The sequence below is a fragment of the Choloepus didactylus genome, chromosome 2, assembly GCF_015220235.1.
Source record: "Choloepus didactylus isolate mChoDid1 chromosome 2, mChoDid1.pri, whole genome shotgun sequence".
Taxonomy (NCBI): Eukaryota; Metazoa; Chordata; class Mammalia; order Pilosa; family Megalonychidae; genus Choloepus; species Choloepus didactylus.
Window position 1 is genome coordinate 214,374,323 of NC_051308.1, and position 14,398 is coordinate 214,388,720.

The 14,398-nt window shown below is 33.5% G+C and overlaps 1 protein-coding gene across 5 annotated transcripts in view; it reads right to left on the bottom strand.

Annotated features, from left to right (window-relative positions):
• The window catches only part of ZMYM4 (zinc finger MYM-type containing 4), a 230,189-nt gene that overhangs the window by 79,311 nt on the left and 136,480 nt on the right, over positions 1-14,398 (bottom strand). For 3 of the 5 annotated variants that reach the window (XM_037827754.1, XM_037827755.1, XM_037827756.1), the window contains exons 3-7: positions 10,007-10,531; positions 8,325-8,386; positions 7,804-7,974; positions 1,050-1,134; positions 554-809 (exon numbers count right to left, since the gene is read on the bottom strand). In XM_037827754.1, coding sequence (XP_037683682.1) covers positions 554-809; positions 1,050-1,134; positions 7,804-7,974; positions 8,325-8,386; positions 10,007-10,531 — 1,099 coding nt within the window. Of the gene's footprint in view, positions 1-553; positions 810-1,049; positions 1,135-2,746; positions 2,904-7,803; positions 7,975-8,324; positions 8,387-10,006; positions 10,532-14,398 lie in introns of those variants that run through there. The other 2 variants (XM_037827758.1, XM_037827757.1) reach the window with 2 other exon arrangements.

Sequence of the window (14,398 nt, forward strand, 5' to 3'; positions counted from 1 at the left end):
TGCCATATGGTCATACCCCTTTTTCTTGTAATTAAACATTGCAAAGGACCTTTTGAAGTAGTTTAGGGATATTGAGAAGATACATATATCTATTGAAAGCCATTTAAGAAGAAAAATAATACAAATTCCAATTATATAAATGGAATTATAAGTATTTTTACCTTGATAATGCTCTATAAAATTTTAAATATTTATTGAATTTAAATATCTATTAAATTTATTAATTATTTATTGTAATACCCCCAAATAGTATAGTTTTTGTTTCATAAAGCATCTCAACTAACAAAAATAGAAGAGTTGGTTTCAAAACCACCTCTTATACAAAAAGCATATCATTTAAAATGGAAAAAAAAGCTGAGCACCTAAACCTAGAAAGGCTGAAAACAGTAACACCACATTGGTACTAAATAACATGGTATTTCACAAACAAACAAACAAACAAACAAACAAAACATAAAGAAACACAGAAAATGAAACATAGCACACAGACTAAGACCAAAGTATACTAAAAGAAAAATGGAAACAAAGAAGATAATTCAGAATTCTGTTATACTTTGAGCAACTTGAGCAAGTTTTCTTGGTGGAAGGAGGTGGTGGACGAGCAGGTGGAACTGTATATCCAGTGAGGCACAGTGTTGAGCAGAATAGCTGAGTAGACCCTTTCCTCTGATAAGCAGTTTGCCCCTTTTGGAGGATTTTTTTACAACCAGAACAGGAAACTCGAACAGCTGGGGCTGGAACTGAAGGAAGCATTTTATTCATGCCAGATGATGCCAGTGAAGACTGAAAGCCAGTAGTCAACTGTGGAGCTTAAAAAGAAAATTTAAAGAAAAAACGTTTTACTTTAAACAGGAATTTTAAGGGTACAGTCTTTCTTTCTCTTTTAAAGCCAGTCTTAAAACTCAACACTAATTACGCAACATAAAATTAAAGGGATTCTAAATAGACAGAGAAAATTGCCTAGTTTACTAATTCAAGCAGATACTTCCTCTCACTCATACTGGTCAGAATAAATAAGCATGTTTAATTTATTCAGTTCTGTTTCTTACCAAGAGGACTGCCACTGACCGAAAACACAGCACTAATTTTCAGTTCCCCCTCTTGAGTTTTTTGCTGTTGGCCATGACCATACTCCTTTAAAAAAGAAAAAAAAATTAATACATAGAGGAAAATAAGTACAATGTACTAAAGAAATCCAAACATTAAAGACATTTTACTATCCCAATATAGAAGTAGAAAATATTTACTATATTAACAATGATGAGAAACAACAGAATACAAAACAGCAAACAAACTATAATTACAATAAGGATATAAAAGTTTGAATATACTGGGAGGGTAAGGGGCAAAAAATAAAGTAGCTATCAGATATTCATATATATATTCATATATATTTTTAAGTTAATGTTATCTCTTATAAAAGTAATACACACTCACCATAGAAAAAAGAAAAAAAAACTCTAATCATATTTCCATCACCCCAAAGCAACCACTGTTATTCTTTTTGTATATTTCTTTCCAGTCTTTTCCCCTCTTCTATACTGAGGTTTTATTTCTTTACATAGTTGTAATTATACTGAATATACCACTCTTATAAACTGATTTTCTGATCACCTGAGTTATTTGAATTTTTGCATTTTATTACATTTTACTACAAAATAATCCTTAACTGCTAAATATCAGTGTTTCTTAAATTGGAGCCCAAGAACCAGAGATCTACAGATGTACTCCAGAGTCTGAAAATTCTAGGAAAACATTTTTAAAATTCTGCTTTTGTTTCAAAGATGTTTAAGTGAATGTAAACATATTTTGAGTTGTGAATAACCACCACATAACTGAGTTCTGCTACAAGTTATCAGTGCTGTTCTTTGCCTTTACAAGTATATTACTGTATTGTGAAATTCCCAAATGAGAGATTCAACTTTTATTTTAATTCACTGTTTATCATACTGAAACTTGCAAAAACCTGTAAGACTCTTTATGCTCAGTATTCTCAGGCATTTCACACATATCCCTTTTTTGTGTAATGGTGTGGTGTCAGCACATTACTCAAGTTTGAGAAATACTGATACATGTTATTTAACAGATAATTACACAGGACTGGGAAACAGTGAGCACTCACCTCAGGCACAAAATTTAAAGGGGCACCAAGAATTTCAGTAGTCAAGATAAACAGTATTTTAATTCTTTTTTTTTTTTTAATTAAAAATGCAAAAAAGTCTCTGATGAACAAAGTTATCAAACTTTTAAATGAAGACAGGATCAGCATTACTGATTTTTCCTTTTGCCTCCAGCTCCAATATGGCCCTGCACGGCACTGAGATTATAAAACCATAACCCAACGTTGGTCCATTTATGTTTCCAAATATTTGGTACAATCAGTAATGCTATAATCAACATCTCTGTGACCACTCATACTCCCATATTTAGGATTATCTCCTAAGGAAAGGATCCCTAATGTGGAATTACAAGGTAAAGGGTACACAGTAAAGGTTCTTGAGACATAATGACAGATTGTTTTCCCAAAAATGCTGTTCTCAATTATATATACTCCAGCAATTTGTGAACAAAACATTTAAAAGTATTCTCACTGTTGTTTCAATTTGTGATTCCTTTTTTAAAGTCCTTTCCAACAAAGCATTCTAATGCTGCATTTATTATCAACATTTCCTCAATATGTACTTTGAATTAAAACTTTTATGTACTGAAGTTTCTATTTTTATGCCAAAAATCTGACAATCTTTACCTTTGTGATTTCTTCTATCTCTTACAAATTTCTACTTCCATAATAAAATAATAAAGTGGTTTCATTGTTTATAATTCAGTCCTTTAATCCAGGGGTCAGCAAACTTTATCTGTAAAGGGCCAGATAGTAAATAATTTCGACTTCGCAGGCCATAAGGTTTCTGTCACAACTACTCAGCTCTGCCCTTGTAGAGTGAAAGCAGTCATAGACAATACGTAAATGAAGGAATGTGGTAATGTTCCAATAATACTTTATTTACAAAAACAGTGGACAAAAGTACAAAACAAAACAAAACAAAAGGGGGGCAGGCTGGTTTTGGCCTGCAGCCCATAATTTGCCAACCATGCTTTAATCTATCTAGGAGTTATTTCATTCTGGTGTCTAACAGTTACTTTCTTTCTCTAAATGGCTTATGAATTCCTTAAATTCACCACTGATTAATATATCAAATTTTAAACATAATGTCTATTTGGGGGTTATCCCTATCATTATAAGTCTGATTACTCATATCATACTAGCTTAATAAAAATAATTGTGGGATGTTTATTTAATAGGGTTTGCTACTCTCAACCTTTCCACACATTTTTTTACAATCTGTGTGTAATATATATGTGTGTGCATGTGCAGGTCATCTATTCTTAAAAATGCCAGAATCTAAGCATATTGTTATTTTATTCAGAATTGCCGCAAGCCTATATTTTAATTTTGGAAGAAGTCACATCTTCATAAAATTTCTTACATTAAAAAATGGTTTCTCAATTCAAATTGTCTTTTATCTGACATAAGTGCTTTTTTTAACTCTTGTTATCTAACTAGGTAACAACTGGTTCACAGAATATTGCTATTTTTTATATAGCTATAATTCAACTAGCTACTCCACCAAATTTTCATGAATTCTATTAATTCTCTAACAAAGACCCTTACCAGAAAATGACGACGACTTCTCCATTATTTACTCTTCTAATTTCTTTAACATATATTGGGCCAAAATCCAACAAGAGTTAAATAATAATAGTGCCATCAGTATTTTGTGTTCTTTTAGTAGTTATTAACAGGAAGTTTCTATCATTTTATTTTTAAATTCGATGACTGTTACTGATCAGAAGTAGATATTTCTTTACCATGATCAAGAGAGTATCTATTGTAAGAAATGCATAATGAATTACATAAGATGTCTTTTGGCATCTAATAAAATGAGAATAGTCTTATTTGACCTGTTGATGAAATATAGATAATTAAAAGATTTTCTAATACTGATTCATCTTGACATTCTTATGACATATAGTATATTAGAGCAAACTGCAAATTAAAGTTTTAAAAAAAGAAATTTTAAAAATCTCAGAAAACTGCAGAAATAATCAAGGTACATTGGTATACTTTAATGGTCTCCAATCAGCTCTCTTTCTCTGTAGCAATTGTTTCAAATTTCTGACACTTTCCTTAAGCCTCAAGTACATATTACTTATGTAACATGGTAAAATAAGGTTATATCTTCAGTACTCTGTAACTTGTACAATGCTGTCAAGGCAGACTTCATGTTGGTTTATGTTGTATTTCCCACAATGCCTAACTTTACAAATATTTGATAAGCAAATCAATGACCAGCAAATGATTAATAAATATTCTTTTAAGAAGCAAAAATCTCATTGATGATCTAAAAGCTTTCAGAAGCCATAAAACACAGGTATCAAAAAAAACCCACAAAAACCCTTTACTGATACCTTTATCTTCCATTTGTATAACACAAAGGAAGATATCTATCAGTATCCAAAAATAGTATTTTAGAAATGAAGAAGAACCCAACTTCTATAGACAAGTTAACTTGACATGGCTAAAAAAAAATTCCCAACAACTGAATTGTTGCATCCTACTTTCCAAGACTATATAAATCACTATTGTGAAAATTGCTTTCCCATTCTAATCCATGTATTTCAATGAGAGAATATAGATTAGCTCTCCCTCTATTACTGTGAGCAAAAAGAAAAAAAATAAAAATAGAAATTATGCTTTTAATGTAACCTTTACCAAGTGTTCAGCATTCAGATCCTATGGGGAAAGGGGAAAAGATAAATGAGATCTATGATGTTCTTTAAAACTATTATTTTAAAACCTTCTCTAACATTTTTTAAAAATTAAGCAGCTTTTATTTACAGAAAGATTAGTAAACTAACATGACCCCAGACTGGCTCCTTTCTGGCTCTGTGGCCTTAAGTAACTAACTTAAGCTCTATCAACCTCAGCTCCCTCTTCTATAAATGGGGCTGATGTCCTCTACTCTGGCCATTTTAAACAGGGTTGTTGGGAAAATAAAACAAAACAGTACATGTAAAAGTGTCTGAAACTGTAAAAGTACTACAGAAACATGCAAAGTGAATAGTCTGAAGAAACGAAATTGGGAGGTCACAGTGATATTATGCTAGTACCTAAGGCAGGAGGAGACAGACTGATGAACCCAGAAAATCATAATAGAAGAAATAACCAAGAGCAAGTGGGTAAAAGGTTAAATTGAAACATACATTTCAGCACCCTCCTTAGTGATTTAAATGGGAAAGTAAGGGAATTAAGACCAAAGTGGATTATGTAAAAAGGAGAATCAGGAAATGAGCTAAAAGCAAAACTACAAGTTAATCACACAGAGATGCCAAAGGAGGTTTTGAAAAGGTGCCATTAGCTAAAGTTATGATCTTATTTAATCATGAGAACAGCTACTAGTAATTGATGTTCACAAGTAAAGGCTGATTGATCATTACTGTTATTATCTATCAGCATCTTATGAGTTAGGTTAATAGTACTGTTTTAGAGACTAAGAAAAGAAGACACTGGACTCCCTTTTCCAATCTATGGGAGATAAATAAAAGTAAAAGAGCATTATACAGTATTGAAGAACTAGGAAAACAGATTTCCAGTGGTCATGGGGAGGTGGGGGAAGATAGCTAAAAGAACAGAACAATGAAAAAAGAAAGGAAAGGAAAAGAAAAGGGAAAGGGAAGGAAAAGAAGGAAAGAAACAGAAAACCAGGTATCTGCAATTTATAACATGAGATCTCTTGGGGGTGGGTGGGTTTAGAAGAATTATCAAAAAAGCCTGATCCTACAGGGATGGTGTGGACAAAAACAGGGAGGACTTCCCAGAGAAAACCTACATATACCCATTCACAGCTGGGACTGCCTTAATGTGGTAGTCAGGGGTAAAGACTGCTTCTGGACTTTATGGCCAGATTTACCTACATTCCTCAAGAGACCAATCTCAGATGGTGAGTCTTTGGGGAAGTTCTTTCCCATAATCATGACAAAACCTCCAATTCAGCATTTTACAACATAGTATTACATTCTTAGAAAGTATATTAAAATGTAGGTGTTTCTGTGTCCTGACTATTCCATCCTATTTGCATTCTCATCATTGGAACCTCTGACTGTTTTCAAGACAGGAATACTAAAAACCCTTCCTGATGAGCTTTGCTATTACCAACTTTTCATCCCGAGGAAGGTGTCACAGGGTCATGGACAAAGAGAGAGAGATGTCTCAGGTACTATGACAGCATTATGATTTCTGATGGATTTCCTATGTCCACACTGGGACAGGTAAAGAGAAATGATATTTTTCCTGCACACAGACATAGCTGTAGTCTTCTGAGGCATGCACTGCCACATGAACATTAACTGGGTGTCCGAAAATCTATTTATCCCTAATTCAGATATTTAAGATCTGTACTCTACCTGCTGCTAATCTACCTTCTATTCAAATATTTTCATATTCCTTTTTTCCTTCTATCTTTGTACTTAACATACTCATACCCATCAAACTCTTAAAGCTTTATCACCACTACTGGGCAATATGAAATTCTTGCTTAATTAAGCATCAATCTGACTCATATGAATCTTCTATCTCTACAATCCTCTTACTCTAAACAGTGGTTCTCAACAGTAGGTGATTATGCCTCCCAGGGGATATCTGTCAATGTTTGGGGACATTTTTGGTTGTCACCGAAGGATGGGAAGGATGCTACTGGCATCTAGTAACTAGAAGCCAGGAATACTGCTAAGCATTCTAAAATGTACAGGACAGCCTCCTACAACAAGGAATTATCTGGCTCAAAATATCAATAATACCAAGGTTAAGAAACCCTGCTCAAAGAAAAATGAAGGAAAAATTCACAGAAGTCTTACATTTTCAAGCCCCTTAATAGAAAGACAGGGAAAGATAGTTTCTCCAGACCAAATGTCATTTCAGAGATAGCTAATTCATGCTATCTTTACTTCTCATCCTCTGAACTCATGTCATTTGTATAAAACACAGACTATCCTCAAAAAATTGCTGCTATTGTGTATTCATCCCTTGAATTCCTTCCTACATTACAAAATGATTACAGCATCTGATTCAACTTCTTTCTTCCACTCCAATCACTGCAATACCATTACCTGCACAGATAACTCAGCTGACTTCAGAACTTCATAGTTGCAGGATCTCCATGACTTTTATCTCCAGAGTGACCATGAAATAGCAGCACTCAACCCTTACCCTTAATATTCAAAGATTACAAACTTGGAATCCCATATTGTTCATCAAAGCCTCCTGTATCTTCAACTCATTAACCCAAATGGCTCTTCAATCAATTAACCCTTCTGAAAATAACCTGTCCATTAATTCCTCCTGACAAATAGTTAAATCCATACTTTGCTTAGCAGTAACGACAAAGGACACTACCCCATATGAACTTAATCACACCAAAAACTTTCAGCCATGTCTGCTTAATCAATGTCAAATCCTTGAAGATTCTCACACTGCACCAAAATACACTGCAAAAATCACAGAATAGTGGTATTAAGGAACAAAGCAGATTACAAGCCTTAATTATGACTCAGGAATAGTTTCATGTAATTCTTGTTGATTCCTTAGCATTATTCTCACAAAATATTTCAAATTGCCTCAACCATCCTAAGAGTGTCCTCTTATCCTGTCAACAAACTACTTCACTTCTTAACCAAGACCTACCTCTCTCAAGTGAATAATTCAATGTGTGAAACAAAAAGAAGAAAAAAAAAAGGTGAAATGTTTACTTGAGCATTGTCAGGTTCATCTTTAATTTTGTCTAGTAGTCCCTGCTGTGATGCCATTGCTTTGTCATACTCATCATCCAAAGGTTCTTCTTTAATTCTAATATTTGATGCAAAGGAATTCCCCAGTTCCGAACCAATGGATTCTTTATTGGCAAATGGGTAGCTGGAATCCTAAAACACAATATAAAGGATTAATAAATATTCAGATTTAAAAATTATTCCTCTTCAGGTTTAATACCCAAAGAAACGCTCACTGGAAAGGAAGAACTCTATGGAGATTCAGTAGAGTTCCTACACCTAAAAGTAAAGCTGCTATATGTCCAAATACCAAGTACAAATTAAGAACCTGAGAGCTGAGGTTTCTTAGAATGTCTCCAAATATGCCTTTATCCAAATAATAAACCAAATGAAGGGAATCTGCACTCTACCTAACACATACAGTTACAATTCAGAAAGTGACATAAAGAAAATTTTGACACTTGCCACAGTTACAGCAATCTACATACACACTGAAAACTTACCCTAAAGTTTGTTTCTGGGGTTTGTGGTAAATGGGTATGTAATGTTTCTTCAACTTGATTAGCTATTGAAAGGAAAAAAAAAATGTATATGAATAACAAATCTTATAAATCTTATAAAAATGACCTAAAAAGCTGTCATTTGATTATCACCTCTCTTTCCCAACAAAGCTGCTCATTAGAGAGAATTGGGTTCCAAATAAACTCAAAAGGAAGCTTCACTCAAGGTTTTGCACAGTCTGGCCCCACCTAATTTTTAGCCTCATCTCACATCTTTTCCTTGCTCAAACCTAAATAAAATGATTACTTTATTTATTAGGCTCTGAAAATGACTTATTTATTCTCTCCCATTTCTGCTTATACCATTCAAGTCCCCTCTGTCCATCCTAATCTTAAACAGTCTTCCAGATTCAGCTCAGTTTAAAATTCATCTCTCTTTTGTAAATCTTTTCCTGTCCAGTGAATTCAAAATCCTCTCTCTTCTAAGAATTCTTAAAACATACTCTTTAGTCATGTGAAAGAAATTTTCTTAGACTGCCTTATGAAGATATAAGGTAGTGTATCTTTAACTATAAATTAAATCTTATATTCAACTGGTCACTGATACTTCTACCTGACCTGTCTTGTTCCTTCCACTACTCAACATTCTGTTCCTTGAGAATAAAGACTTTCATAATTTTCAATATCCTCTACAGTACACCCTTGCACAAACAATTTTCTCTTTAAAAGTACCAGTTTGTTCTTTTCCCTATATATTTCCTAGTATTTTCAGAGGAAATATGACGGTAGGTATAAGTGTACCTTGCTTTCCTTCACATCTACAGAATACTTACTGAAAGATTACTGTTTTTACCACACCAGCTTAGACCCAAGAATACAAACACAAATGAGATATAATCTGGCCTTCAAGAAATTCCTACACTAGTAGGTAAACCAAAGCAAATACAGAACTACAGTACTGTGTGATGAGTACTAGAAATAATGAGGCCTGAACAAAATGCTGAGGAACTACAAATAAAGAAACAATTCATTCTTGATGTGGGGAGGTTATGAATAACTAAAGAGTAGTAGAGGTTTAGGAGTTAGACCTTACAGGATAGAAATACTTTCACAAGCATATATACAAAGAGAGAAAATGGCATGCAGACAAATGAAATGGGAGGAGGAAAGGAAAGCACAGAAGAAAATATATGATGTATTCAAGAATGATTTGGAGCTAAATTACAAGACACACTGGGCAAAGAGGCTCAAGTTGCCTCAAGAATCTTCTAAAACATAAAGTAGAAATGTTAAAAAGAAAACCCCTCACTAGTTTATACTAATTGGTGGGAAAGCAGTTTGAATTACTGCTTACAGCACACAGAAGTTAAATCCAACTTCAGGTTCCAATGTTCAACCAAAGAAAATGAACAGGTGATTTGAGTATCTTGTATTCTCATCAAAATATTGCAATCAGGGGAGGGAGAAATGAGGTTTAGAGCTATTTTCAACCATTTATATCATTACTAAAAGTTACTGTGAAAAATTCAGTTCTCTGCAAAGAACAAGGATAAAAGAAAAATGACAATCTTACAATGAATTCAACTGTCATACTTCATTTAACATCAGAAGGTAATTAAAAAGAACTTTATTATCAGGACTTTGTTATTTCTTCTTTTTTATGGTTCTATTCCAACAATTATTACCTGCTTTATCAAAAAAACTGCTTTTCAACCTTGAATCCAAATCTTTATGGGGTTTATCCAACCGTTTTTCACATTCATGATAAGTTAGGTCTCTATTTTTCTCCTTTCCAGAAAGTGTCTCTTTGCTGTTTTCTCTTACTAGACTAAAATCTTTCTGTATGGATTTAAAGACCGAAACCTGATCAAACTGTTTAGGAAAGTCTTTTTTTACTTTACTTTGAATTTGTATTTCATTTTCATTATCTGATTCATGCTGTGTGACTCTTCTGTCTACTTCCAAGCTATCATCAGTATGAATTGAAGAAACAAGATTGTCCTTTGCACTAAAATCCTGTTCATCCTCATTGTCACTACCAACGACTGGAATTCCTGCAAGATCCCCAGAGTTCAAAAAATAATCATCTTCATCCAGCAATGAATTTTCAGATCCTGTTTGATTCGGCATTCCATAAGACATGCTGTCAAGGGTAGGAGTTAAGTTGTGGTCTATATCTTCAGACATTTCTGTATCCATGATACCACCACCTTAAAAAGTAAAATACTGTTTAGACAAATGATAGTACTAAGGTGACCACATTTATAAGGCCTGTCTGGTAGTTAACTAAATCTATTTTTTCTTTTTCAAACACAATATAAATATTACCATAGTATTCATTTAACACTTAGATATAGGTGTAACAGATATGACTATCCTCATCTGGCAAATAAGGAAATGGTCCCCTAAAACTTAAGAAACTATTTTAGGTTAGAAAGGAAGGCAATGTGATATAGAAAAAAGAGAACCAACTTCAGAATCAGACACATTTGTTTTGGATAGACTCTTAGCTTGATCACTGAAAATCGATGTGATCTTGAGAAGCAAACTCTCAGTCTCCTTACCTATAAAATGGCATAATACTCACCTTGTAGATTAATTTATGGTGAGAATTAGTGGTGGTATGTACAAAGGATCTATTAATACAAAGCCTGACACAAAAGGGAATACAAAAAATGGTAATTATGATTAGTATGATGATTATTCTGGGGAACTGAGATTAGAACCCAAGTCTCTGATCTGAGAGTCCCATTTTCTCTCCTCTAACACACTAATAAACCCTTATGGCAGTTAGTGTTTACAATGGCAAATATTTAAACAAAAATGAAATTAATCCAAGCTAGAATAAAAAATCTGCTTACTGTTCCTACCTATATGGTTAAGTCTCTCCTATTCCAAAATAAACAAACAAACCCTGCATTTCTTTCTACTGTCTTCGTTCACCTTTCCTTTACACTCAAACTTCCAGGAAAAAAGTCTACAATGGGTTGTTTCTAATTCATCTTCCAATCATTAATCCTTTGACCTTAATGCAAACCGGCTCCCAACTTCCCACTGGAACTGCTCTCATTAAGATCATCAAGTATCTCGCAATACTCAAACCCAACTGATTTTTTTTTCAAACCTTATATAGCATTTGGTACCCCCTCCTGGATAAAACCTTTTACTCTTTCAACACTATATTTCTTCCTATTTTTCTAATTGGTCTTTCCATTTATTTCACACTCATCTTCCTCTGTTCATGCCTTCAATATCAGTTTTTCTCCATGATTCTAGTTCTCCTCTCCTTCTATACACTCAGACTGAGCAATTTTATCCATATCCAAGCCCTTGACTTTTGCTGCTGATTTCCTAACCACTGTTCTCTTTAGCTTAAATGTTCTTTCCAAGATCTAGATGTATATATTTAACTAGCTTTCTAGGAACCTCCAACTCCACATCCCTAAAACTAAATTCATGTTCCCATTCCAAGCATATTTTTCTTGTATTTCCCTAATGATTAACAGCATCACCAAACCAGCAGTTCCTCAAGATAGAAAAGAGAATTACTCTAATTTTCCTTCACTCTGAAAAAATTCTGTTAACTGTACTACTTAGTATTTCTCAAATCCATCTTCTCCCTTGGCTTCTAGTTCCAACACTCCACATGTCTTCCTAAACTACTGCTATATTATCTTCAATAGCGTACTGAGTCAATCCACATGGATAGGAAGTCATCATGTTCTCACAAACCTCTACACCCAAGCCACATGAAACTGATTCAGGAGTACACAAACAAATGGATAAAGACAGAGTGTAAGTAAAGACTAAAATACTAATGGCAGTGCATCTTTGTTTTTATTTGCTCTTGAAGTCCAGACGCCAGTTGTACCCTTCATGGGATTTGGGTCTTCAACCTTCCCTTAATTTCATGATTCAATAAATTCTTCTTTTGGTTTAAGGTGATTTGAGTTGAATTACTTGTAATCAGGAGATCTAATTGACACAGGGTCCAAATGAAAACTTCCCTCAAGTTGCTCTTCTTTGTAGAGACACCAGAATTATCTTTCTAAATCAAAAATCATTCCATATTATATCCTCAATTGAAATCTTTCAATAGCTCCCCACTGCCTAAAGTATTCACTCATTCAATAAGCACAAATTTATTAGGAAACTACTCTGTTCTCCAAGTATCATACTGGGATCTAGGGATAAAATGATGAAAAAGATACTTCTGATATTTCCCTCCTCACAGAGCTAGAGAAAAAGACAAATAGAAAGCTAAAAACTGTATGATGGTGAATAAACAAAAATTATTTGACTCCACAGTGCTGTCAAAGGGGTGGGGCCTTTTTCACAGAAGAAATGCTTGCTACTAAATTTCAAGGAAATAACAGAAGTAGGAAATCATTTTACATTTCCAAAATAATAATCAATTCAGACAACAGATGCTAAAACCTTTAGGTAAATGGTTGCCAGATATTTTCTAAATCTAACTTCTGGGGGGGAGGGGGGCACAGAAGAATAAGTTAAATGATACCAACAGGGAACAACCACAAATTCAGAATGTGGGGTATTCTATAAGACACTATCATAAAGGACCCGACAAAAAGTCAATGTCACAGGGTATTAAAAAAGAAAGTAGGGGAACTGTTCTAAACTAAAAGAGACAACAGAGATATAATTACCAAATGTAAAACATGGATAAGATTAGATCTTATTAAAAAGTAACAAGAATAAAACTTATAAAAGAAATTCTAGATATTTGGGAAAACTGAACATGGGCTACATCCTGGATGATACCATGGAATTACTGTACATTTTTCTTAGCTGTGATGATGCAATCATGGATATACAGGTTATTTTAGGTGATGCATGTTGAAAGACTTACAGGTGAGGAAATATGATGACTACAACTTACTTTCACATAGTATAGGGGTGGAGAACAGGGGAGAGAGCATGAGATATTACAGATTAATTATAATATTCTTCCAATTTTTCTATTTATTTGAAATTCTCTTAAAAATAAAAGGTTGGAAAGAAAATATAAATAAAGAAGCGGAGTGTTACAGGCACACACACACATACACACACACACACACAGTGTAATAAATCTACCAGACTGTAAGCAACTAAAGGTCAGGGTTAGAGCCTTCTCCATTCGACATTTCATCCCTAGTGATACATAGCATGTGCTCAGCAACTGTTTCTATGAATGAAGGAGTACACATCTCATGTTGTCAGCAGTTTAAGTTCTATAGTATAAAAGAAGTCAATACTAAAACATAATATTCCAAGCAACTTGTAACTCTACATCTAAATTCAAGATATGGTATTGAGGGAAAAGAGTAGCTACCTGGAAAAACTGGGTCCCTAATTCACATCAAAATAATTTGCAGATGTATCTAAAGTTTACACTATGGATGAAACTATAATATTAAAGAAAGCATAGGAAAATTAATTTTAAGTGTTAAAGTGGGCAAAGCCCTTGTAAGAATGATACAAAATCCGGAAGAAAATATTTTATGGAATGAAACATTAAATGTGACTACAAAAATCCCTAAAGAGAAGAAAACACAAACCAAACCAAAAGATAGAGGATAAACTGTAAAAAAAAATTCATTGCATTTTACATTATAAACAAAGGATAATTTCCCAAATAGAAAAAACAAGATTCTTATATTTCAATAAAGACAATCAACCAAATAGATAAAAAGCAAAGTATCTGAACAAACATTTCACAGAAAAGCAAATACAAAGGCGTTCAACCTTGCTCTTCATAAGAGAAATTCAAATTAATAATATAATTAGGTACCATGTTCACTTAGCAGGTTGATAATAATAACCTCAAAACAACAATATAAGCCAAGGCTGACAAATTATGGCCCAGAATAAAAAATATACAAAAAAAAGTTTATGACAGAACAAGTATATGTCACTATTATAAAGTGTTAACAATGGGGTGGTATATGGGGAAAATGCAATTAATGCAAACTAAGGTCTATAGTTAACAGAAACATTGTAATCTTCTTTCATTAACTGTAATTATTCCAAGTCTAAATGTCAATAACAGGGGGATATAAGAGAGGGGTATGGGA